At 45.8% G+C, this 26701-nt stretch overlaps 1 protein-coding gene across 4 annotated transcripts in view; it reads right to left on the minus strand.

Moving 5' to 3' along the window:
• The window catches only part of LOC143983778 (protein glp-1-like), a 106269-nt gene that overhangs the window by 1846 nt on the left and 77722 nt on the right, over positions 1-26701 (minus strand). For 2 of the 4 annotated variants that reach the window (XM_077483858.1, XM_077483849.1), the window contains 4 exons: positions 25301-25531; positions 12552-12707; positions 10513-10698; positions 2223-2308 (listed from right to left, as the gene is read on the minus strand). In XM_077483858.1, the coding sequence (XP_077339984.1) occupies positions 2259-2308; positions 10513-10698; positions 12552-12707; positions 25301-25531 (623 nt within the window). In that variant the 3' untranslated portion in view covers positions 2223-2258. The remainder of the gene's footprint in view (positions 1-2222; positions 2309-10512; positions 10699-12551; positions 12708-25300; positions 25532-26701) is intronic. The other 2 variants (XM_077483867.1, XM_077483877.1) reach the window with 2 other exon arrangements.

Raw genomic sequence — 26701 nt, forward strand, 5'->3', positions numbered from 1 at the left:
CTTCAAAGGCCCCTGAGACCCCTGTTAGCTGCTACAACAATATAATTGAAGAAATAAAATTTAGTCTGAACTCATCATGTAGTGCCGACTTCCACTGTCAACAACAGAGCTCCTCAAAACGTAAGAATAAAGAAGAAACAAGTCCCAAAGAAAAAGGGAAGAAAGAAGGCCAAAGCACTCAAAATGTCCCTGTTCCTGCTCCAACTGACCATGAGGCACACTGACAACCTATTCTAAGACCATTATGGTCTCACCCCGCCACACCCTCTCCAACCTCGCCACACCCTGTCCAAGCCCTGCTCTATTCAATCAGGTAAGACCCTGTAACTTGAAGACTCTCGGTTTTTAACCCTCTCAAAACCCCAGCATAACTGCAAACCTAGTCATGTCAGCCTTCCACTTAAAGCGGGAGTAAACCCAGTTTCAAAAAACACTTACATTCCCGGCATGCCGGAAATGCTAACTTTCACATTGGTTGTGCTCTCAACCAAACTTTCAAACCATCCAATGGCTGGTTTCACAACTGATCACATGTGCAGCATTATGGCAGTTGAAGAATCATTAGAGGCCAAGATGGCAGCTTCCTTGACTGAAAATGTTAGAAGGGTTTACTTCCACTTTAAGCTGCACCTCCAGCTCCAGGCCTATCTCTGAATTGAGCTTTCCAAAGGCTTTTAAAAGCACAATATCACGATTCTCATAATCAATGAAGCCCATTCACACCTAAATGTCGTGTGGCATGAAGCTTTCCGCTCAAAGTTCAAAAAAGTACATGAGCTTCTTTGGGGCAGAGTCATGCATTCCTGGCCCTTACAGAATAAGAGTGCCTGAAAATTTATTTTTCACTCAATTTCATGCCCTAGTAACTATCTTTCTATTGGCTATAAAAAAAAACAACAACGCTTAAGCCTGAAAACACCTGAAAAGCCAATGGGGTTGATTTACTAAATCTAGAGAGTGCAAAATCTGGTGCAGCTGTGCATGTTAGCCAATCAGCTTCTAAGTTCAGCTTTTTAAATGAAGCTTTGACAATAAATCCTGGAAGCTGTTGAGTTTCTATGAAGAGCTGCACCAGATTTTGCATTCTGCAGTTTTAGTAAATGAACTCCACATTTAAAAGCACAAAAAAGCTCCAAAACCACCTGAAAATGCTCACACTCAAGTATCAAAAGAAGTCCAACATGTCCCCTCCTGAATCAGAGCTACAGCTCTATCATCAGAGTGCATGAGCTTTGCTGATTGCAGAATTATAAGTTTGACTCTGAATAGGCCATGTCAGACCTCTTTAGAGAGACAACTGCTTCCACACAGCGAGCAGGGTCCTTCTCTGCAGAATGATGGCAGGGGACAGACTTTCTACTCAGGCTGTGGCTAATTAACAAGACTTTACACACCTTTTTTTTTCAAATCACCATGTACTCAGTGGATTAAAAATTGATATTTTCAGGTGGACCTGATCGGACACTCCATTCTCTATGGAGCAGCGGATGTCAGTGGTAATATGAGCACTGAACCCGCCGATATCCTGTTGGATAGAGACCCTATTTTCGATCCATCTGGTGGATCGGATTGGATGGGAATGGATGAAAACAGACAGACGGTCTGTTTTCATCCAATCTCCCCATAGAGGGAGTAGAGCAGGGCTCTGACAGGTCTGTCTCAGCACAGTGAGCGGAGACGGACCTGTCATCCGCCTGCTCAGTGGGGATCAACTGATCGATCCCCCGCTAAGCAAAGCGGAGGCAGGCCGCCCACGTGAAAGAGCCCTCAAGGTTGAAGGTTTTGTACCTTGATGCATTTTCTGCATTAAAGTAAGAAACCTTTAATATCCAGTTCTCCACCTCCCTATACTTACCTGAGCCTATTCTTGTTACAGCAATGTGCATGAGAGCAGAGGCTCTCTGGGCTTCCTCCCTTCTCATTGGCTCAGACACAGTAGGCCTCCTGCTCCTGTCAATCACAGCCATTGAGGAGGAATGGGGGGCAGGGCTGAGCCATGCTCTGTGTGTCTTATGGACACACGAAGTGAGGCTTGGAAGTGAGCACACATGAGTGCCCTTGGCACTTGGCAGGGGGAGGAGCCAGGAGCGCCAGTAAGGATCTGAGAAGAGGAGGATCGGGGCTTCTTTGTGCAAAACAACTACACAGAGCAGGTACAGTAAGTATAACATGTTTGTAATTTTAAAAAAAGAGGGTTAAGAAAGAACTGATGGAATACTCACCTGGGGGGACAGGAAGAGTGAAAATTATTTAACATATCATTGCAGTTTCCTTCTTTTTTCCCGTTCACAGCGAACTCCCTTGAATCCTGGAGAAGAAAAACAAAGAAAAGTTTTCTCCATTATATACAGTGGGGGAAATAATTATTTGATCCCCTGCAGATTTTGTAAGTTTGCCCACTTAGAAATGAAGGGTCTATAATTTTTATCATAGGTGTATTTTAACCACTAGAGACCCGTGCTATAGCCGAATGATGGCTACAGCGCGGACCTCCTTTGCCGGGACTACGTCTATTGATGTCGTCCCGTGCACGAGCGGCCTGCGTGCCCCCTGAGGGGCGCGCGCGGCGCGCTCTGTGATCGGCGAGTCTATGAGACTCGCCTGATCACTGATCTGAGCAAGGGGTCGATCCCGACCCCTTCCCACGTGATCAGCTGTCAGCCAATGACAGCTGATCATGTGATACAACGGAGCCGGTAATCGGCTATTATTCCTGTCAGCGCGAGGAGAAAAAAAAAGAGCCGATCACCGGCGGCCGTGATCAGGACATCAGTCCTGATCACGGCCAGCCCTGCCAGTGCCCACCTGCCCCCTGCCAGTGCCACCTTATTAAAAAATAAGTGCCCCCCGTCAGTACCACCCAGCAGTGCCCACAGTGCCACCCATCAGTGCCCACAATCTGCCTCAACAACGGTGCTGCACCCCAGTGCCACATATCCGTGCCCATCAGTGTCATCTAACAGTGCCCATCAGTGCCGCCCATCAGTGCCCAGCAGTGCCACCTATTAGAGCCACCGATCAGTGCCATCTATCAGTGCCCATCAGTCCCATCTATCAGTGGTACCTATCAGTGCCACCCATCCGTGCCACCCATCCGTGCCATCTTATTTGTGCCCATCTTTGCCCATCAGTGCCGCCTTATCTGTGCCCATCAGTACTGCCTTATCTGTGCCACCTTATCTGTGCCTATTAGTGCCACCTTAACTATGCCTATCAGTGCCCACCAGTGCAGCCTATCAGTGCCCACCAATGCAGCCTATCAGTGCCCTCCAATGCAGCCTCATCAGCGCACTTCAATGAAGGAGAAAAATTACCTGTTTGCAAAATTTTATAACAAACTATTTTTCTTTTTTGCATCTTTTTTTGTTTGTTTAGCAAAAAATAAAACTCCCAGCTGGAATTAAATACCACCAAAAGAAAGCTCTATTTGTGGGAAAAAAATCGATAAAAATTTCATTTGGGTACAGTGTTGTATGCCCGCGCAATTGTCATTCAAAGTGCATCAGCGCTGAAAGCTGAAAATTGGTCTGGGCAGGAGGGGGGTTTAAGTGCCCAGTAAGCAAGTGGTTAAATGATGGAGACAGACTATCAACTAGAAAAAAAAATCACATGATACAAATGTTATAAATTGAGTTGCAGTTCACTGAGTTAAATACGTATTTGTTTTCCCTACCAACCAACAATAATTCTGGCTCCCACAGACTGGCTACAGTAGGTGCTCATGTGGTACACAGATTAGTCCTTTCAATTTAAGAAGGTGCTCCTAACGCCAATTCATTATTTGTATAAAAGACACCTGTCCACAGAGTCTCTTTTTTCCATTCAAACCTCACCATCATGAGTAAGAACAAAGAGCTGTCAAAGGACCTCAGGGGCAAGATTGTAGACCTGTACAAGGCTGGAATGGGCTACAAGACCATCAGGAAGAAGCTTGGTCAGAAGGAGACAACTGTTGGAGTGATTATTCGCAAATAGAAGAAATTAACCATCAATCGCCCTTGATCTGAAGCTCCATGCAAGATTTTGCCTCATGCGGTAAGGAGGGGCATGTGAATGATCTCTAGGCAGTTGGGACAAGGGATGAGCCCAACACCCCCCCCCCCCCCCCCCCCGGTTCGGGTCGCAGACTTACGTCTGACTCGAACATTGGGCTCATCCCTAGTTTGGACCACAGTTGCCAAACAAACCATTGGAAACACATTACGCCGCCATTGATTGAAATCATGGGTCAGCATGATATGACCCAAAACATAGCAACAAGGCAACAAAGGAGTGGCTCAAGAAGACCTTAATACTGTAAAATTTATGGAGGGAGCTGAAACTTTAAGTTGTTAATATTTTGGGGTGGCGGCAAACAAACCTGCCCCCCTGAGGCCGCGTACACACGGGCGGACTGTTCGCCCAACCTTGTCCGCTGAACAGTGTTTGGGCGGACAGTCCGCTCGTGTGTGGGCTTTCAGCGGACAGTTTCAGCGGACAGTTGGACGGACAAAGTCTTTTGGAAATTCCGAAAAACTGTCCGCTGAAACTGTGTTTGAGCGAACAGTCCGCCCGTGTGTGGGCCTGTCCGCTGTACTTTCGAAATGAGCGGACTGTTCCCGCTCGGAAAGTCCGCCCATTTCGAGCGCGTGTACAGGTAGGCGGGGCCCGCGAAGGAGACGTCGCGGGCTCCGCCGCCTGGAATGGGCTTAAAGGGGAACCCCAACGCCGAAAAAAATCGGCGTGGGGGTTCCCCCAAAGTCCACACCAGACCCTTGTCCGAGCACGCTACCCGGCCGGCCAGGAAAGGGGGGCGAGCGAGCGCGCCCCCCCTCCTGAGCCGTACCAGGCCGCGTGCCCTCAACATGGGGGGGTGCCTTGGGGAAGGGGGGGCCGCGCGGCCCCCCCACCCCAAAGCACCTTGTCCCCATGTTGATGAGGACAAGGGCCTCTTCCCGACAACCCTGGCCGTTGGTTGTCGGGGTCTGCGGGCGGGGGGCTTATCCGAACCCGGATACCGGCCCCCCACCCTATGTGAATGAGTATGGGGTACAATGTACCCCTACCCATTCACCTGTGAAATAAAGTACAAAAAAAAACACAACACAGGGGAAAAAATATTTTATTGCACAGCTCCGGGGGTCTTCCGTCTTCGGGGGTCTTCTCGCCGGACTCCTCCGCTATGTGTGTGTAGCTCTTTTACTAGCGGAGGAGTCCGGCTTTCTTCCTCCCCGCCGCCGGCCTCTTCTCCCGACTTCGGGGGTCTTGTCCCCCTCTTCGGTTCTTCTGCCGGGCCACCGCGCCTTCTTGTAGCTCTTTTACAGGCGGTGGCCCGGTCTTCTGTCGCCGCTGCCTTCCGTTCTTCTGTCGCCGCCTTCGGTTCTTCTGCCGGGCCACCGCGCCTTCTTGTAGCTCTTTTACAGGCGGTGGCCCGGTCTTCTGTCGCCGCTGTCGCCGCCTTCCGTTCTTGTTCTTCTTCTTGTTCTTCTTCTTCTTCCCCAGGAGATGTTGACACGTCGCTCTCTCCGGCCGGAATGCCAGAGCCGCGCTGTGCGGTCACTTATATAGTGACAATTGGGCGGGGTCACATGGTATATGTCACATGGGTTGGTCACATGGGTTGATGTCACATGGGGACTATGACATCGTAAGGGGGCGGGGTCACCATGTGACCAACCCATGTGACATATACCATGTGACACCGCCCCATTGTCACTATATAAGTGGCAGCGGAGCGTGTCCCTGGCATTCCGGCCGGAGGGAGCGACGTGTCAACATCGCCTGGAGAAGAAGAAGAAGAACAAGAAGAAGAACAAAAACGGAAGGCGGCGACAGCGACAGCGGCGACAGAAGACCGGGCCACCGCCTGTAAAAGAGCTACAAGAAGGCGCGGTGGCCCGGCAGAAGAACCGAAGAGGGGGACAAGACCCCCGAAGTCGGGAGAAGAGGCCGGCGGCGGGGAGGAAGAAAGCCGGACTCCTCCGCTAGTAAAAGAGCTACACACACATAGCGGAGGAGTCCGGCGAGAAGACCCCCGAAGACGGAAGACCCCCGGAGCTGTGCAATAAAATATTTTTTCCCCTGTGTTGTGTTTTTTTTTGTACTTTATTTCACAGGTGAATGGGTAGGGGTACATTGTACCCCATACTCATTCACATAGGGTGGGGGGCCGGTATCCGGGGGCCCCCTTCTTAAAGGGGGCTCCCGGATTCCGATAAGCCCCCCGCCCGCAGACCCCGACAACCAACGGCCAGGGTTGTCGGGAAGAGGCCCTTGTCCTCATCAACATGGGGACAAGGTGCTTTGGGGTGGGGGGGCCGCGCGGCCCCCCCTTCCCCAAGGCACCCCCCCATGTTGAGGGCACGCGGCCTGGTACGGCTCAGGAGGGGGGGCGCGCTCGCTCGCCCCCCTTTCCTGGCCGGCCGGGTAGCGTGCTCGGACAAGGGTCTGGTGTGGACTTTGGGGGAACCCCCACGCCGATTTTTTTCGGCGTTGGGGTTCCCCTTTAAGCCCATTCCAGGCGGCGGAGCCCGCGACGTCTCCTTCGCGGGCCCCGCCTACCTGTACACGCGCTCGAAATGGGCGGATTTGCCTCCTCCTTACGTGGGCGAGTCCGTTCATTTCAAAAGTTGAGCGGACTGTTTGGCAAACAGTTCGTTGAAACAGTCCGCTCGTGTGTGGGCAAGTCCGCTCATGCAAATTTTGAGCGGACTGTTTGCCGAAACTGTTTGACGAACAAGGTTGGGCAAACAGTCCGCGCGTGTGTACGCGGCCTCACTAGCACATACGGCTTCTCCTCTAAAGACTCCCTGGCCTTTCAGGTCTCAGGATCAGCTTCCTGATTGGCTGGGAGGAGAAGCAGGAAGACATTAGCGAATATTCATTTTGTAATGTCACATAACTGGGTGGTCTGCACTGCACCCTGGACCCACCCTTTTTTGAAGCCAATTAGAGCCTCAGGCTCCAGTCATTGAAAAATCCACGCGTCTGGTGCTCTGCATGTAGATTATGGGCCGGGCGAATGGATTAGGGGGGCGGCACCCCTGTGCCCTTATTGGAGCAGCCACCACTGCTCCTGAGATGTGTGCAAACCTGGTAACCAACTACAAGAAAAGTCTTACCTCTGTGCTTGCCAAAAAGGGTTTCTCCACCAAGTACTAAGTCATGCTTTGCTTGGGGATCAAATACTTATTTTACTCACTGAACTTTAACTCAATTTATAACATTTGTATACTGTGTTTTTTCTGGATTTTTGGTTGATATTCTGTCTCTATCATTTAAAATACACATGTGATAAAAACTATAGACCCTTCATTTCTTTGTAAGTAGGCAAACTTACAAAATCTGCAGGAGATTAAATCATTATTTTGCCCACTATAGCTAAAGAAGCTGTTCGATAAAAATTCAAAAATACTCCCTGGTTTATATTCCATCAATAAAAATTTCAGTGAAGCGATATCTTTAAAGTGTAAATTCACCTTTTCACAAAAAAATGGAGTGGTGAGATAACACTGTTCTCCCTCCCCACACCCCGGTCCCCACTGTACTTTCCTCCACAGATGGTTAACTTATACTGCCCACCCTGCTGGTGCAGCGGTCCAGGAATGTGAGAGCTGCATTCTTTTTCCTCTTCTTTCCTTTGGGACACCAAGATGGATCACAGCAATTCTGATTGGTCAAAGTAGTCACATGATAATGCTGACCAACAGTGGCAACTGGTGGGTTATCTTTTAACTTTTGGGAGGGGGGGGCGGCAAACAATCACCCCCATGGTCACCCGACAATTACCACCCGTGGTCAGTCGGTTCGCCCGCACAATCCCCATGCAGTTGGTCTGTAGGTCATCCAGCCTGCACTTACCCCATCTTGGTCACGGGGGGCAGCGCTCCTATGGGCGGCAGCTTCCATTGCGTCTCCTCCTCCTCTGCATCACGGTGGCTTCGGTGCATCTTCTCCTTCGTCCTCCTTTTAGCCAATCGGGTGACAGGTTTCTGGACCCGCTTCCTGATTGGCCGGAAGGAGAATTAGTGTGACAATAGTGAATATTCATTCGCCATTGTCACACAAGTGGGTGTGCTCGGGGAGCAGTGCTCTGCGCCCTGAGTACACCCTTTTTAAAGCCAATTAGAACTCTGGCTCTAATCACTAGGCTAAAAAAAAAACACCTATTAAAATCCATGCGTCCGACGCCCCGCATATAGGTTAGGGGGCCAGGCACATGGATGGGGGGGCCCATGCGCCCCTTGGCCCCTGCGCCCCTTATGGACTGGTTGCTGCTGCTGACCAACTAGAATCGCTTTGATCCATCCCAGAAGAAGGTTTCTACTTTCAAATTCTCGGACTCCTGCACTGGCTGCATGGGCAGTGAATGTTAATTATCCACGGAGGTAAGTACAAAGGGGGCAAGGGGGGTGGGAAGGTTGTAAGATGTTACTGAACTTACACTTTAAACGATAAATGCATTTAAACACACATCATCTCCTCTAATATATTTCAACACCTAAGGTAACTATATTACTATATTCGGAATATAACATTTTATTTTTTTCTGATAAGATACAGGCAACAAAACTTGTGTAATATTTTAGGTATAAAACATATTAGGAGTGAATGCAAGAACCTAATATGTACAGCCTCAAGGAAAATAAGGAAAGGTTGACGTAAAAGATACTATTAAATTCAAAGATTTTCCTCATAGTACTTTTTGCCACTAGATGTCCTGAGTCTGATGGCATTTTTCAACCCACTTCCCTTGAGCCCAGGTCATCCTGGATCCACCCCCAGCCAGTGACTGGACAGTGAAACATGTCAGCGGCTGTGCAGTTAGTCTGTTTACCAGCCTAGATGCTATGATTTTAATTAAATTTTTGAAATAAAGTTGAATAATTCGGAGTGCGGCTATCCAGCTACATCATTTCTACTTCAGTGACTGGACAGTGAAAGGAGAAGCAGCACAGTGATAATCTCATCTCTCTGTCACTCTGCTCTGTCCTCCCATCAGTTCGCGCCTTGTCAGCTCAGGACTCAAATCCTTCGCTATTCCATCAACACTGAAAAACTATACATACCCTTTAATTATGTATTTATGATTACAGTTGTATTAATATATGTCTTTTATATTTGTCTTGTGTTCAGCTTTAAATACATGAACGCCTTGTTTACCAAGGCAGCTGAGGGGTTGTAAAAACAGGTGGTTGAGCCACAGTTTGAAATGTCAGAAGCATTCATGAAAGTTGAACGAAATGTCCCATGTTTTTCCGAGACATTAAAGCGGGAGTCCGCCGGGACTCCGCGTTTTTTTTTTTTTTTTTTAAAGCCAACAGCTACAAATACTGCAGCTGCTGACTTTTAAAATAGTGACACTTACCTGTCCAGCGCGCCCGCGATGTCGGCACCCGAAGTCGATCTATCGATCGTCTCTCGGGTGCTACCGCCGCCATCTTGGGTATGGGAATCAGGAAGTGGAGCCTTTCAGCTTAATTTCCCGGTCCCCTACTGCGCATGTGCGAGTCATGCTGCGCAATAAGGACGGTCCCCGCTGCCTCTGGGATCTGTGTGTTTCCCAGCAGGCAGCGGGGACTTTCGGAAAGGGGCGTAATCTACACCCCTTTCCGCAGAGAGCTATCCCGGAAGTGGGTGCAGATACCTGTACTGTACAGGTACCTGCACCCCCCTCCCCCCTGAAAGGTGCCAATTGTGGCACCGGAGGGGGGGAGGGTTCCGATGAGCGGAAGGTCCACTTTAGGGTGGACCTCCGCTTTAATGTCTGTATGGTCAACACCATCTAGTGGCCAAAATGCGTTATCGTTTTCTGAAATACTATTTCAGAAAACGATATCACATTTTGACCACTAGATGGAGCTGACGATACAGGCATTAATCTCTTAGAAACGATACGGGACATTTTTCTCAACTTGTACAAATGCTTTTGACATTCATGCAAAAAATGTTTTATAAATAGACCCCTAAGTGACTGCAAACATGGGTAAATGCCAGGTCTATTCTCAGACAAAGATTTTAAAAAAGGGCAGACTCCAGGTCCACTTGGTCTTTTTTCTGCTGTCAGTCAGTCTGTTTTTTTTTATCACAAAGGTATACTTATCCTGTAATATCATTGTTTATGTAATCTTCTTTACCTGCCAATAACAAATATGATTTCCTGACATCCTTGCTGCTGGCAGAGATACAATATTACTGTTGCCAGAGACATTAGACCGGAAGACTGCTTATGAACTGTTTTTTGCTCTCTCAAACAAGCCAGACAATATCCTCTTCTAAAGAGCTCCTAGCGTCAGATATTTGTTTTCATGCTTCCATCTTCTTTTCATCCAAGCACCATTTTTGTGAGTCCCGGAAAAAACAACCCTGCGTTTTATGGCTGCAACTGCTCAGTCAGTTTGTGTCTTCCTACTCTACAGTGCAGATCAGTACAATGCAACATATACAATCAGTAGAACACACCACCTGTGAGAATGAAAAAACAAATAGGAGTTGCATATTGTTTCTGGTGCACCTCCATATGATCCTCCTTACCGGGCGTGCACTCACACTTGAAGCGACCCAACAAGTCCCGGCACGAGGCTCCGTTGAGGCAGGGATTGGAGTGGCACTCATTCTGGTCTATCTCACAGCGGGTGCCGGAATATCCTCGGGGGCAGCGACACAGGAAGGAGCCCTCAGTGTTTACACACTGTCCATGGTGTTCACAGGGAGAGGGACCTGAAAAAAAAAAACACAAATTTGCAAAATTAGTGTAGCCCTCTGGTCTTAAACTGGGGCTATAATGTTTTTGTTTTTTAGTTTTTGGCTGTGCTGTAGACAGCTCAGACTGATTATACAGTTTTTCTGGTCTTACCCCAATCTCAATTAGGTTGTGCATTTCTCACTTTTGCCAGTAGGTGCCACTGATAGCACAGGCCCGTATGAGAAGTACAACTAGGTTGAGCTATGAATATTTATTCTTCATCCAGCCAGCCCAGTAGGAGGTTCTTAGCCGCTGGCGCATTCGGGGAAAGAATATTTATTTGGGCAGGGCCATGTGATCGCTCTTTTACCTCAGGCCCTCCTGGCCTGAGGACATGCTGCTGAAGTGAACTCTGCAAGTAGGCCCAGAAGCCTGTCTGGGGCCTACTAATCTTGAGGTGGTCCTTAGGCTGTCTTTCCTATTTGGAAGAAGCCAAGCCAAGCTGAGAAGATCCAGCGGGGGACCCTTGCTGGAGTGCTAGGATGAAGGCTGGTCTCTCAGGAGAACCTAGTGACTCCTTTTGAAGGACGCACCTACATATAAAGCGTGCTTACAGTGTTGCCGGGTCAGCTTAAAGGTTCTGACACTGTGAAGCTGGAGCTTATTCTACACCTAAAATGTATCTACAGTAGGTCGGCTTAAAAGTTCTGGTACTGTCAGGCTGTTCTATTCTGGATCCAAGGAGTCTGTAAGCAACTGGTATCTGAAACCCTCCTTAATCCTCTCTCCTACCTCCTTTCAAGTTCTGCATTAAATCTTTAAAAATATCTAAAGTGACTGGTGCCCAATTTCTGTTCTTTTGTCCCCATTATAGGCATGGACTCCTTGGGCTGAATGCTAGCTCGCCCATTGCCTCTGGAGGTCCCTCCTTACCTTCAGTAGATCCAGGGGGGGCACTACATTAGCAATAAGTGAATTGTCTGAAAAAGAGCATGAAGAACTATAAATGTAAAAATCACATCCAGTGGTTAAATGAGCTTTCACGGGTAATACAGTAGAGTGTTAGCTAACATACTACTGCAGCAGCCCAATGAACATTTAACCAGACTATTACTCCTGAGTGGTGGGAAAGTTTGCCCCGATCACGTGACCACTGTGATTGGCTATCACTAGTAGTAGCATTCACAGAAGGAGGAAGATGGGTGTCCAGACATACTCCACTTCCACCTGCTGATACAATCAGGTTCCTCTCTCTGCCAGCCATGCTGTAAATGTGTGAGGTAAGGGTGGGCTTTGATGGAGACCCTAAAGCAAAAAGCATTCTGATGTAAGGAAGACCACTAATGTAAGGGGGAATTCTGATGGTGATCTGATGTAAATAGGGGACTCCTGATGAAGATCTGATGTAAGGAGGGGCTGTGTTGGGGATTCTGATGTAATAGTGAATTCTTATGAGGACTCTGATGTAAGTGGGGATTCTGATGTGGACCCTGATGTAAGGATAGTCTCTGAAGATGACTCTGATGTAAGGGGGGACTTTGACATAAGGCAGGACTTGAATGGAGATTCTGATGTAAGGGGGAACTCTTATGGGGACCCTGATGTAAGGTGAGACTCTGCTGCATAGGCTGATATAAGGGGGCTCTCTGATAGGCTTCCTCGTCTTTTTCAATGACCTATAAGTGAATACCTTAGTGCAAATTTTACTATATGGATTATTTATGTATTTATACATGGTGATCGCCTCTCCTCAAAGAAGAATACGTTCAGTTCATAAAATCTTTCCTCATAGCTGAGGTCCTCCATGGCCCTTCTTCTTGTAGTTGCTCTTCTCTAGACTCTCCCCAGTTCTGCAATATCTTTGATGTGACTTCATACAGCTGCTCACCTAAACTGCATTCATCCAGGTCTTCATAACAAGTGGCTCCGGTGTAGCCAGGCTGGCAATGGCACATGGCCCTGCCATTTATGGGATTTGTCATGCATGTGGCCTCAGGGTGACACGGATTTTTCAGGCATGCATCCTCCAGGTGACACAGAAGACCTAGACATAGAGGGAATAGGAAGCCATTAAAACAGTGTGCACTGTGGGTTACTGTACTTTATTCATTGTTTCATTTTTGGATTTTTGTTCATGTTTATTGAATGCTTGCTTTATTTTGAGATGCCAACCACGATGCAAAAATTTTAAGTCAGTTTTATTTGAACAGGAGCTTCAACAATATGTGTGAAAATGAAAAGTCATCATCGGCAAAAACTTAAAGTGATTTTAAAAACAGATACTCACCTGCCTAGGGATCCAGCTCTGTCCTCACCCAAGCCTATTTCTTTATCGGTCTCTGGGTCTGGCATCTTAACTGTGGGCAGCCAGATGTGTGTCCTTCATTAATAGAATACATTGCACTTTGTACATTTTCTTGCAGAATTTTTATTTTGATTATTGATTTGTTTTTATGAAATGTATTTATGTTCGCATTTTTCATAATTTTTGTTTTTTGGGAAAAGTTTTTGCTAGTGAATTGCTGCATATACATTTATTATATGCCTGCTTGATTCTCCTTAGGTGTATTTATTTTCAATTATTATTATTTTTGTTGCACAGACACACGTTTCAATTTTTTTTTTACGTCTGTTTGTACCTCTGATCGGAGCCTGAAACTGGGAGTGAGGCAACAACATGGAGAAGCAGATTTTTTTCTTTTTTTGCCTCTCTCCCTCTACTGTAATATTAAAGAGGAAGTAAACCCTGATGGGTTTACTTCCTCTTTTTTTCCCTGCAAAGGTAAAGCATAATGGACTACTATGCATCGCATAGTAGCCCATTATGTGTCACTTACCTGACACAGGAGCCAGCGAAGTCGCCGCTGTCCCCTGTAGTCCGCCGCATCCATCTTGCTTGTGGCGTCTCGCAGCTCCGCCGCTGTCATTCGGCGAAGCCGTGATGACGTCACTCCCGCGCATGCGCACGGGAGTCGACAAATGCGGCAGCTCCATTCTTGGAACTGCCGCGTTTAGTGCGCCTGCGCGCCGCTGTCTACGGCGCATGCGCCGTAGACAGCGGTGCCCGTTTTCGGGCAAATATCTCCTAAACCATATAGGTTTAGGAGATATTTCTTGGACCTACAGGTAAGCCTTAATCTAGGCTTACCTGTAGGTCAAAGTGGTTTGTAAGGGTTTACTTCCTCTTTAATGTTATGCTGCATCACCTGCCTCTGGCCAGCTGGGGGAGAGCAAAGGCCAAACAAGCCCATAGACTTCTATGCAGAGTACTGAGAATGCTGGGAGTTGTAGTGTGAGACAGCAGCCATATAATGGCTACACCATAATGGTTAAACTACAGATCCCAATATGCACTGTGCAGTTGGAGAAGTGGAGAGAGGATATTTTTAACCACTTCAGGACCGCCGTATTGCCAATGTACGTCAGCACAATGGCACAGGCAGGCACAATCACGTAGATGTACGTGATTGCCTTCCAGCGGGTGGGGGGTCCGATCGGACCCCCTCCCACTGGTTACGGCGGTCCGGTTCGCTCCAGGAGCGCTCCGTGATGAGGGGATGGCCGTTGGTTTTCGGCCACCCCCTCTGGATCGCTCCTGGCCAATGAGAAGCTTCCTCCCACTGTGTATTGTTTACACAGGAAGGAGGAAGTGATGTCATTCTCCTCGGGGCAGTCTTTTTGACCGGACTACGAGGAGAAGACTAATAGTAAGTGTGCACCAACACTACACTGACATGTAGGTACACACAGGCACACAAACCCCCCCCCCGATCCCCCCCCCGATCGCCCCCCGATCCCCCCCGCCCCCCCCCTCCCCCCCCCAGTCACAGTGTCACTGATTGCATTGATCATTTCTTTACTGATCAATGCATTCAGTGTCAGTTGTGACAGTAAAAACTGTCAGGACAGTTAGTGTTAGGTCCAGGGTAGCCCCCTATCACCCCCCAATAAAGATTTAACCCCCTGATTGCCCCTAGAGTTAACCCTTTCACCCCCTTTTGCCAGTGTCACTAAGCGATCATTTTTCTGATCGCTGCATGTGTCGCTAGGTAGCTAGTTATTTTTTTAGGTTCACCGCCAGGTTTTTATATCGCTAGGTACCCCGATATACTACCCAATAATGGTTTTAACCCCCTGATTGCCGCTAGTTAACCCTTTCACCCCCTTTTGCCAGTGTCACTAAGCGATCATTTTTCTGATCGCTGCATGTGTCGCTAGGTAGCTAGTTATTTTTTTAGGTTCACCGCCAGGTTTTTATAGCGCTAGGTACCCCGATATACTACCCAATAATGGTTTTAACCCCCTGATTGCCACTAGTTAACCCTTTCACCCCCTTTTGCCAGTGTCACTAAGCGATCATTTTTCTGATCGCTGCATCAGTGTCGCTAGTGTCGCTAGGTAGCTAGTTATTTTTTTAGGTTCACCGCCAGGTTTTTATAGCGCTAGGTACCCCGATATACTACCCAATAATGGTTTTAACCCCCTGATTGCCCCTAGTTAACCCTTTCACCCCCTTTCACCAGCGATCACAGTATAAGTGTCACTGGTGACGCTGGTTAGCCAGTTAGTTATTTAGGTTCCCCGTCAGGTTTTTATATAGCGCCAGGGACCCCCATATACTACCTAATAAAAATTTGAACCCCCTGATTGCCCCTAGTTAACCCTTTCACCACTGATCACCGTATAAGTGTTACGGGTGACTCTGGTTAGTTTGTTTTTTATAGCATCAGGGCACCCACCATTTATTACCCAATAAAGGTTTAACCCCCTGATCACCCGGCGGGTGATATCAATTAGGTTTTAGGGTCAGGGTCTGCGTCGCCCCAGGCAGCGCTAGGTTAGTGCCAGTACCGCTAACACCCACACGCAAAGCATACACCTCCCGTAGTGCTATAGAATCTGAACAGATCAATATCTGATCTGATCAGATCTATACTAGCGTCCCCAGCAGTTTAGGGTTCCAAAAAAACGCATTGTTAGCGGGATCAGCCCAGATACCTGCTAGCACCTGCGTTTTGCCCCTATGCCCAGCCCACCCAAGTGCAGTATCGATCGATCACTGTCACTTACAAAACACTAAACACATAACTGCAGCGATCGCAGAGTCAGGCCTGATCCCTGCCATCGCTAACAGGTTTTTTGGTAGCATTTTATATTTAAATCCGGAAGGCAGTGCTTGGTTTTCGGGGTCCCGTACGTGGCTAGGCTCCCAAAAAGTCCCCCACATGTGGTATCCCCGTACTCGGGAGAAGCAGCAGAATTTATTTTGGGGTGTAATTTGACTTCTGCCCATAGCATGTGTGAGCAATATATCATTTAGTGACAACTTTGTGCAAAAAAAAAAAAAGTTTGTAATCTTCCCGCAACTTTTGGCAAAATATAAAATATTTCATGGACTCAACATGCCTCTCAGTAAATAGCTTGGGGTGTCTACTTTCCAAAATGGGGTCATTTGGGGGGGTTTTGTGCTATTTTGGCATTTTATGGCCTTCTAAACTGTGATAGGTAGTGAGGAGTTAAATCAAAAATTTGCACCCTTAGAAATCCTGAAGGTGGTGATTGGTTTTCGGGGTGCCGTGCGCGACTAAACTCCCAAAAAGTCCCACACATGTGGTATCCCCGTACTCAGGAGAAGCAGCAGAATGTATTTTGGGGTGTCATTTCACATATGCCCATAGCATGTGTGAGCAATATATCATTTAGTGACAACTTTGTGCAAAAAAAAAAAAGTTTGTAATATTCCCGCAACTGGTGGCAAAATATAAAATATTCCATGGACTCAACATGCCTCTCAGTAAATAGCTTGGGGTGTCTACTTTCCAAAATGGGGTCATTTTGGGGGGTTTTGTGCTATTTTGGCATTTTATGGCCTTCGAAACTGTGATAGGTAGTGAGGGGTGAAATCAAAAATTTGCACCCTTAGAAATCCTGAAGGTGGTGATTGGTTTTCGGGGTGCCGTGCGCGACTAGACTCCCAAAAAGTCCCACACATGTGGTATCCCCGTACTCGGGAGAAGTAGTGGAATATATTTTGGGGTGCAATTCCACATATAACTATGGCATGTGTGAGCAATATATCATTTAGTGACAACTTTTTGTAAAAAAAATTTTTATTTTTTTTTGTCATTATTCAATCCCTTAGGACAAAAAAAATAAATATTCAATGGGCTCAACATACCCATCAGCAATTTCCTTGGGGTGTCTACTTTCCAAAATGGGGTCATTTGGGGGGGATTTGTACTGCCCTGCCATTTTAGCACCTCAAGAAATGAGATCGGCATTAAAAGCTGTGTAAATTCCAGAAAATGTACTCTAGTTTGTAAACGCTATAACTTTTGCGCAAACCAAAAAATATACGCTTATTGACATTTTTTTTTACTAAAGACATGTGGCTGAATAAATTTTGCCCTCAATGTATGACTAAAATTTAGTTTATTCGATTTTTCTTATAACAAAAAGAAGAAAATATCTTTTTTTTTCAAAATTTTCGCTCTTTTTCCATTTATATCGCAAAAAAAGAAATTGGAAAAAGACCTCTGGTCCTTAAGGTGTTTATTGGTCCGGGGCTGAAGTGGTTAAACTGCCTGAGAAAGTTCTTCCTGTTAGCACTGAGGGAGTTCGAGAGAGAACACCTCTGATTGGTTATTTGCCAGCCAGTTGGAGATTAGACTTGGGCAAACAGTTCGGGCCGAGCAAAAGTTCGGCCTGAACATCGCCTGTTTGCCCCTTTGGCAAACAACCGAATTTGCAGGGCGCTTGGTGGGATGTTCACCTGCTGAATGCCCCACAATGCGCTGCACGCTGCACAGTGCATTCTAAGGCCTGATTAACCACTTTCAGACCGGACCAATTTGCTGGTCAAAGAACAGACCACTTTTTGCGATTCGGCACTGCGTCGCTTTAACTGACAATTGCACGGTCGTGCGACGTGGCTCCCAAACAAAATTGACGTCCTTTTTTTTCCCACAAATAGAGCTTTCTTTTGGTGGTATTTGATCACCCCTGCGGTTTTTATTTTTTGCGCTATAAAGAAAAATAGAGCGACAATTTTGAAAAAAACGCATTATTTTTTACTTTTTGTTATAATAAATATCCCCCAAAAATATATAAAAAAACATTTTTTTCCCTCAGTTTAGGCCGATGCGTATTCTTCTACATATTTTTGGTAAAAAAAATCGCAATAAGCGATTATTGATTGGTTTGCGCAAAAGTTATAGCATTTACAAAATAGGGATAGTTTTATAGCATTTTTATGAATAATTTTTTATTATTTTTTTTTTACTAGTAATGGCGGCGATCAGCGATTTTTATTGTGACTGCGACATTGTGGGGGACCCATCGGACATTTTTGACACATTTTTGGGACCATTGTCATTTATACAGTAATCACTGCTATATAAATGCAGTGATTCCTGTGTAAATGACACTGGCAGTGAAGGGGTTAACCAGTGGGTGGCAGTGTAGGGGTTAAGTGTTCCTAGGGGTGTGTTACTAACTGTGGGGGGGTTGGGCTTTCATTTAGTGAACACTGATCTCTGCTCCAATCACATGGAGCAGAGATCAGCGTCACTAGTTGCTAGGCAGAATGGAGAAATGCTGTTTACTCGGCATTTCCTCCATTCGGCCGCTCCGTGAGACGATCGCGGGGATGCCCGCGGCGATCGAGTCCGCGGGTCCCGCGACCGGACTCACGGGGGTCCTGACCAGCACGGGCAGGGCGACATTGAATATTGGACGTACCTGTATGCCAATATGCCTGTCCGTGCCATTCTGTCGACGTACATCGTCGTGCGCTGGTCGGGAAGTGGTTAAGCAAAACTTTGCCCAATCAGGGTACAGTAAATAGCTGGTTGTTAAGGAGTGGGGCCAGGAGCTGGCCTCCGTGTCCTTAACAACAGGTTAGTCAGCAGCTGTCAACAGGCTTCCCTGCTGACAGCTGAATGAAAAAAAAAAAGGTGATGATCCAGCTCCCCAAACACTTTTTATGACAATACCATGCATATAAGCCTTTAAAATTAGCACTTTTGATCTCAAGCCCTGGTGGTTGCTCCATGTAGAGATCTTCCTTAATGTCTCCATATAGGAAAGCTGTTTTAACGTCTAGGTGTTTTAACTTGCATGCCCTTCCCAGATGCAAAGCTAAGAAGCATTCTGATGGTGGAGTGTTTTACGACGGAAGCGGATGTTTCATCGTAATCTTCACCAAACTTCTGGGAGTAAACCTTGGCTACTAGTCTGGTTTTGTATTTGTGGATATTCTCTTCTGCATCTGACTTTACTTTGAAAGACCACTTACTTCCTAAAGTTTTGTGGTTAGGAGGGAGCTCCATGAGTGTCCAGGTTTTATTTTTTTGAAGTGAATTAAATTCTTCTTCTGCTGCCATTTTCCATTCATCGGCTTCACGTTTTGGCAGTTTTTCTTTGTCTTCCCAGGATGTTTGTTCAAGTATGCTGTGTATTTTGACAGTGTATGACAGCTTGTGGGGCGGTATCCCCTTGGTAGCCTGATTGGATCTTCTGATTTCAGGAAGTTCAGCAGGATCTGGCGGAGAACTTGGTTTAGGGATTGTAAACTCCACCTCATGTTCTGACTCCTGCACAAGTTCGCTTTGGTCAACCTTTTTTTCTAGTTTGCTTGGCATGTTCACTTCACAGCTTTCAGGGATCAGTGTTTCTGGTGGTGGATCCTCATCACAATAAACACTACGGCTTATTGTCACTTTGTAAAATTGTCAGTCTTTGGGTGTAGGTTTCTGTAACCCTTAGTTTGCTCACTGTAGTCTACTAGAATGTCCTCTATAGCTCTGTTCTCCAGCTTGGATCGCTTCTCACTTGGATTATAGGCATATACTTTACATTCAAACACTGATGTGCCCTAAGCTAGGCTTTGATCCATGCCACATTTCGAATGGAGTACTTTTAATGGCTTTTGAGGATAGTCTGTTGTGTAGATAGGTTGCATTCATGTGAAAAATTGAAAAAAACTGCACGCCAAAAAAAAAGAATAATATATATATATATATATATATATATATATATATATATATACCTTAAAAATCTAATTAATACTCTAATGCTGCTCCCCTGGAAAAGAGAATACAATAGTATCCTTCTCAATTCAGATTTTGGATAACGTATAGGGGGCGTTATTTAGGTTACATTCATAACTGCTTCTCTCCAGTACTTGTGAGGTAGGTTGGCATCTGACAACATGCACCTGGCCATTTCTATAAGAGTGCGATTTTTTCTTTCTGCTACACCATTTTGTTCAGGAGTAGGGATGAGCTTCGTGTTCGAGTCGAACGTACGTTCGACTCGAACATTGGCTGTTCGTGCGTTCGGCGAATTCCGAACGTTTTGGCCGTTCGCGTCAAAATTCTAGTGACGCGCGCGCGGACCACAATGCACTGCGTTGGCGCAGTGCATTGCTGCCCGATGATTGGCCAAGCATGCACTGTGACCCCGCATGCTTGGCCAATCGCATCGCCGGCAGCGAGGAGAGCCATGATTGGCCACAGGCAGGATGCCTGTGGCCAATCATAGCTCAGGCTGTGTAGTGCACGCCCCACACTATATAAGGCCGCCTTTAAGGCGGCCTCCTGTAGTGTGTTACTTTGCATCTGAAGCAGTGGGTGTTCTGTGTACCTTCAACACAGTACACACCAATCGTTTTTGGCTGATTTCCTATCTTGCTGCTGTGTAGTGGTTGTTGTCTGTGCCCTGACTGCAGTATACACCACTATATTCACCTCACCTATATAGCTAGTGATCTAGCTTTAACCACTTAACAACTGCCCATTGCCGATTAACGGCTTCAGGGCGGTTGTTTAAATCAGAGAGGCCGTTAATCAACGGCCTCCCAGAATTCTGCTCTCGCGTGCCCCGAGGTGTGCGCACTCGAGAGCATCCGTGACCGCCGGGTCCACAGGACCCGGCGCATCACGGTAAACGGCCGCTCATAGCGGCCGTTTACCACGTGATTGCTCCGTCAAATGACGGAGTGATCACTTGGAAACAAACCGGCGTCATGTTATGACGCCTGTTCCTCCCTCCCCTTTCTGTACCGATCGGTACAGCGGAGGGAAAAGAGATCGGTGTCAGCAGCGATGTGGGCTGCATCTGCAGTGCCCACATCGCTGCTCACCGAATTTAACTCCTCAATTCCCTGCCAATACTCTGCAATACCAGTGCATACTCTGCAGTACCCTGCCATTACTCTGCAGTGCAGTACCCTGCCATTACTCTGCAGTACCCCGCCATTACTCTGCAGTAACCCCCATTACTCTGCAGTACCCCCCAATACTCTGCAGTACCCGCCATTACTCTGCAGTACCCGCCATTACTCTGCAGTACCCCCAATACTCTGCAGTACCCTGCTATTACTCTGTAGTACCCCGCCAATACCCCGCCAATACTCTGTAATACCCTGCCATAAATTGCCATACCCAGCCATACTCAGAGATACCCAGCCATACTCGGTGATACCCTAAAATACCCAGCCATAGACGCCCCCCACCCCTCACCGCCCTCCGGTGCTTTTACCAACTCGCCAGTACGATCAAAGCCAGAATCTTTTTTTTATTTTTTTATTTCAGGCTTCCCAGCCTAGAGGTGAGATGTGGGGTCATATTGACCCCCCAGATTTCACTGTAAAGAGGACCTGTCACCCCATATTCCTATTACAAGGGATGTTTACATTTCTTGTAATAGGAATAAAAGTGATCAAAAATATATTTTGGGGGAAAAAAATGTCAAACTAAAATAAATAAAGTAAAATGAACAATAAAAAAATAAAATAAAAATTAAAGCGCCCATGTCCCCATGTGCTCGCATGTGCCACACATGTGAGGTATCGCCGAGAATGTTAGAGCGAGAGCAATAATTCTAGTCCTAGACCTCCTCTGCAACTCAAAACATGTAACCAGTAAAAAAATATTTAAAGCGTCGCCTATGGGGATTTTTTAAGTAGCGACGTTTGGCGCCATTCCACGGGCATGTGCAATTTTGAAGAGTGACATGTTTGATATCTATTTACTCAGCATAACTTCATCTTTCACTTTATGCAAACATTGGGCTAACAAGTGGTTAATAATAGAGCTTGCAGTCAGTAGTGTTAGGAGATAGTGCGTGCTGTCTGCGTGCTCTGTACCCAGTACATACCGCTATAATATAAGGCAGGCCCCTACTTTCAAACATCCGACTTACAAACATCTCCTACTTGCAAACGCAAGGAGACAGCAGCAAGTGAGATGAAAAAAGATGGATGACAAAACAAATTATACAGGGGTGATAACCCTTCCCTATGTTTTCCAAAAAGCTTAAAGATAGTTTTTTTGACTGGAGCTACACTTTAAAAATGTACCGGTTGAAAATAACAAACAGATTCAACTTAACACAACAAACCTACACAGTCCCTGTCTTGTTTGCACCGCCTGTATACTGCTGTTCTGAGTATATAGGGCCTGGGGGCCACACGCATTTCCTTTTTTTAATATGGGTACGGGGCTCCCCTTAATATGTGTACAAGACCCAAATAGGCTGGTAATGGGCAGGGAGGGCTACCCATGCCATGTTTCTCAAGGATTTTCAACCATATTGCAGGAACCAGATATAACATTAAAACCGCAAGCAGTTTTAAATGGTGTTATTTCCGTTTAATGTCATTTTGTGCAGGGACTGTTCTAAACACAGGAAACACGTGGCACTTCACAGGCATACTACAGACACCCCCCAGGCACCATATTTAAAGGAATATTTCACTTTTTTTTTTTCACTTTAATCGTCATTAAAATCAGTGCTCCCGCCAAAACGGTAGTTTTTAAAACTTTTTTTTGCAGTGACCCATGTCCCCTGAGACAGGAGGCAGGTCGCCAAACCCTTTTTAGGACACTATCTTGCATATTAGCCGTTAAAATTAGCACTTTCCAATTCGAACGTTCGAGTCCCATAGACTTCAATGGGGTTCTAACGTTCGTACCGAACGCGGGGGTCGTTCGCAAGTTCTGGTGCGAACCGAACCGGGGGGTGTTCGGCTCATCCCTATTCAGGAGTGTATGCTGTGGTTGTCTGGTGTACTATGAGGCCACCTCTTTACTTATGTATTCTCCCCCATTGTTGGTGTGTATTATTCTTGGTTTGCATTGGAATTCCTTGTTAAACATGGCAACAAACTCTTGAAGTTTCTCTGAAGTTTCATCAGATAAGTAGTTGGGTACCTGGAATTATCAGTAATGAAAGTCAGTAGATATCTGTTCCCGCTTGACTTGGGAGTTTTCATTGGACCGCATATGTAACTGTCTATGAGCTGCAGGGGGTAGGTCGTTTTTCTTTGGAGATGCCTGTGGAAAGGGAGCATGTTTGGCTTTTGTTTCAATACAGCACTTACATTTTATGAGCACTTTGCAAAGCGCTATTGTCAAATCTTCTGATAAACCACTCTTTATAATGTCCAATATAGCTTCTGGACTTCTGTACCCCAGCTGCCAGTGCCATAAGTGAATTAATTTGCTGTGTGGGTCATTAAAGACTATATGGCTTGCTGGTCGGTGGTGTTGAGCCTGTATATGTGATACACCTTGTGCCTTTGTGCATCTTAAGAGTTTTGTCATCATGGTGCGAATTCTCCTTCCTTCTGTCATATTCATTGATTAATTTCCTTTTTACATATCCTAACGTTAGTTCCTGCTCGGGCCTGGTTTCTAAAGCATTAATAAGAGCAGTAAATGTCTATGGAAGGCTGCAGAGGAGCAGGTTATCAGGTTATTAACAATATGGTTATCTTTGATGTCCTCTCCTATGATGCGTAGCTGCGCTATGATCTCTAACATAGCTTTGACGTGATCACACATTTGCTGTCCTTCTTCTAGTCTCATTTTATATAATTTTCTTAGTAGAAACAACTTACTGTTGTTGAGACTTGAACGCTCGTGCAGCTTTTGTAATGAAGTCCACATTCCTTTGGCTGTTTTCTGTGTTCTTATGTGGATAAGCCGGTAACCTTCCACAAGTAAACTTATAATTGCTTTTGCCTGCCTATCTTTTCTGTCCCAGTATGTCCGTCTCGCTGTTTGGGGGTCTGTCTGTATTCAGCCCCTGCCACAAGTCATCCATGCTAAAAAGCATATCCAGTTTAAATTTTCCACAGCTGGTAATTGGCATTGTTCAGCTTTGTTTGCTATTGCAAACTTCACATCTGAACCGCTTGCCATCTTTGCATACAGAATTCTCTTTCCAGTGCCCTGGGTGCCTGGGCCCATAACTTACTAGCAGGGTATTGAATTATGTGCTAGAAGCTTCTTGGTTGCAGAGAATACTTTCACTGAGGTTATCTTTATCATGGAACAAGAAAAACAGGAACTGAATAACCAACAACTGCATATAACAGAGATAGACCATACATCCTATTATATCGTAGAAGACAAGAACTATACACTATAATACTGCAGCGCCACCTGCTGGTATAGCTAGGTCTAATGCATATATATGTTGTTCACAGTACTTTACATGCTGTTGCTTTTTCCAACAACACTCACCCTCTGTGAAGAAAGAAATAATCCGGATGGCTGCACTCCAAAAAAATATCTATATTAATGACAGTCCATACAGCAAAGGAATTAAACAGATCGTTGACGCGTTTCACACCGTAACTACTGGTTCTTACTCATAGCTTTCTTGTCTGACCACTCACCCTCCGCTTCCCACTGCTGATCACCAGAGGCTTTCAGGGGGGGCTGTGGGGGTAACCCCTTCTACGGCAAGAGGTCCCCAGCATCCCAGGGACTCATGAGAGAGATATTAGAACATTGCTGATACTGTAGGGACCGAGCCACTGAGAGCAGGACACAAAGTGTACCCAATCTATACCAAACCCATGCTACACACTATACCTTGCTTATCCCAAACGCAGAATGCACCTATACCAACCCCATACCGTATTATACCAAACCTTTACTGCATCTGAACTAGATTTACCTTGCACCTGTGCTGAGTCTATACTGTACCTATACTGCATGCAGGTTAACTGGGACTGTAACATTAAGTGCAAAGATGCTCTTAAAGGGCCCCAATGATAGCCAGCAGATGAACATCTCAAACAACTGCCCCTCCTGTAATAATTATTTTGCAAGCCCCATTTGTTTACCTGTGCCCATTGCTACCATCTTCCTTTGCTTTTGGATAGTGCATATCTAGTCTGTTTAGGAGTAGCATTGCCTCCATAAATGCAGTTCTCTGGCAGTATAGTTCTAGCACTCGTTAGATTCAACTTTACTACTGCTCACTGCTACATTTAAGGTGGTCCTGCTACTGTTTATGCTGATCTGGATGCCAAATATCATCTTATACCTAGTCCTTACTGTTAATCACGTTGTATGCTATTTTGTGTGGTCGACAATATATTAAGTTTGCCTTTACTGCTTGGTTTGATGCCTGTTTCCTTTGTTATAGCACAACTATTAGGTATACCAAGTATTATTTTCAGTGATTTGTGCACTCAACCTGGTGTATCAGAGGGCCTGAGGTTCTTAAAAGGATTGAGGGAAACAACAGAGGGCTCATCCTATGCAGCGGCTCCTACTGGGGTAGTACTACATATATGTTTAGATGTTGCCATGCAGATACATTTTCTTTAAAATTTACCACTCTTTCCTGGGGGGCATAGGCACATAAACCCTGCCACCCTGTCGATGCAGGTAGACCCCTGAAAACAGGCATCGTTGGCACAGTCGTCGATGTTGTGTTCACAGTTGTCACCATCCCATCCGTTAGCGCACACACATCTGTATCCTTCATTTGTGTTCTGACAAGTTCCTCCATTTCTACATATGCCTGGAGTCTGACATTCATCGGTGTCTTTGGAACAAAGTCCTCCTAGTGGAGAAGAAGGGACAAGGAGAGTCATTGAAATGGATATGTGATAACATGTGGACCTAAGCATCCTACTGACCTCAGAACTTTCACCTTCTTAATCCAACTTTTATCCTGAACAAACCCCCTAAACCTAACTCTTAAAGTTCCTCCATTTCTACATATGCCAGAAGTCTGACATTCATCAATGTCTTTGGAACAAAGTCCTCCTAGTGGGGAAGAAGGAACATGGAGAGGCATTGAAATAGATACTGTATGTGATAACATGTGAACATAAGCATCCTTATTTATTGACCTCTAAACTTCCACCTCTCCAACCCAACTTTTATCCTGTTAAGTGTGCACCTCTAGCCCAATTGTGTTTCTGTCTTTGTCTCCTCTGGGTAGATTCATTCTATTTTTCCTGGTCTCCATTGTCACTGGTCATAATCCCAGTAGCCTCATTTATCACTGAGATAATTATACTATTAAAAACTATTACTAACAATATGGCCTCTCCAGGTGACATCTTGATGATGAAACACGTAGGGTGTGGCCATAGGAATGCACTTTCTCTCCGTTAGAGCTGTGGAAACTGGTGGCAAACGCAACAGTATTGCTTTTAATATTACTGGCGAATGTGAGTAAATTTTTTAAAACGTAATAAATTGGAGGGTTTAAACAATACTGCACTATGGATATTCCTCTTTTTTATGGATTACTTGAATGAGATGACTGGCTCTTGCTGAAAAAAATGAAGGTCCTAGAGAGGCACCACACAGTGACACAGGGGCTCACACTGTGAAGGCGCATTTACCCCTGCAGGGGCAGGGTATCTGGTGAGTGCAAAACCACCACTTGCACGAAAAAACGCACCAGGGGTTTTTCAGCATATTAAGAAGCAGTCACGGCATCTGCCACATTGTGAACAAATCACACTTCTCTCGTTTTTGGACTATAAATGTATTTATTTAAATGTTTTTATATATTTATTTATGTATTTATTTATTCAATTGTAATTTGCACTTGTGTGGGTTTTTTTTCTCACCTCACACAGTTATTTAATATAAGTTCTTAAAATAGTTCTTCAACATATTGTTGGGATATCACAATAAGCTAATTGTAACAATCATATTCATACTGGTTCTAGACATAAACTCTTAACACCAGACAGGGGGTCAAACACAAAACTTG

This window comes from Lithobates pipiens, unplaced genomic scaffold, assembly GCF_037356315.1.
Source record: "Lithobates pipiens isolate NorthernLeopardFrog02 unplaced genomic scaffold, aLitPip1_a1.2 Scaffold_1, whole genome shotgun sequence".
Taxonomy (NCBI): Eukaryota; Metazoa; Chordata; class Amphibia; order Anura; family Ranidae; genus Lithobates; species Lithobates pipiens.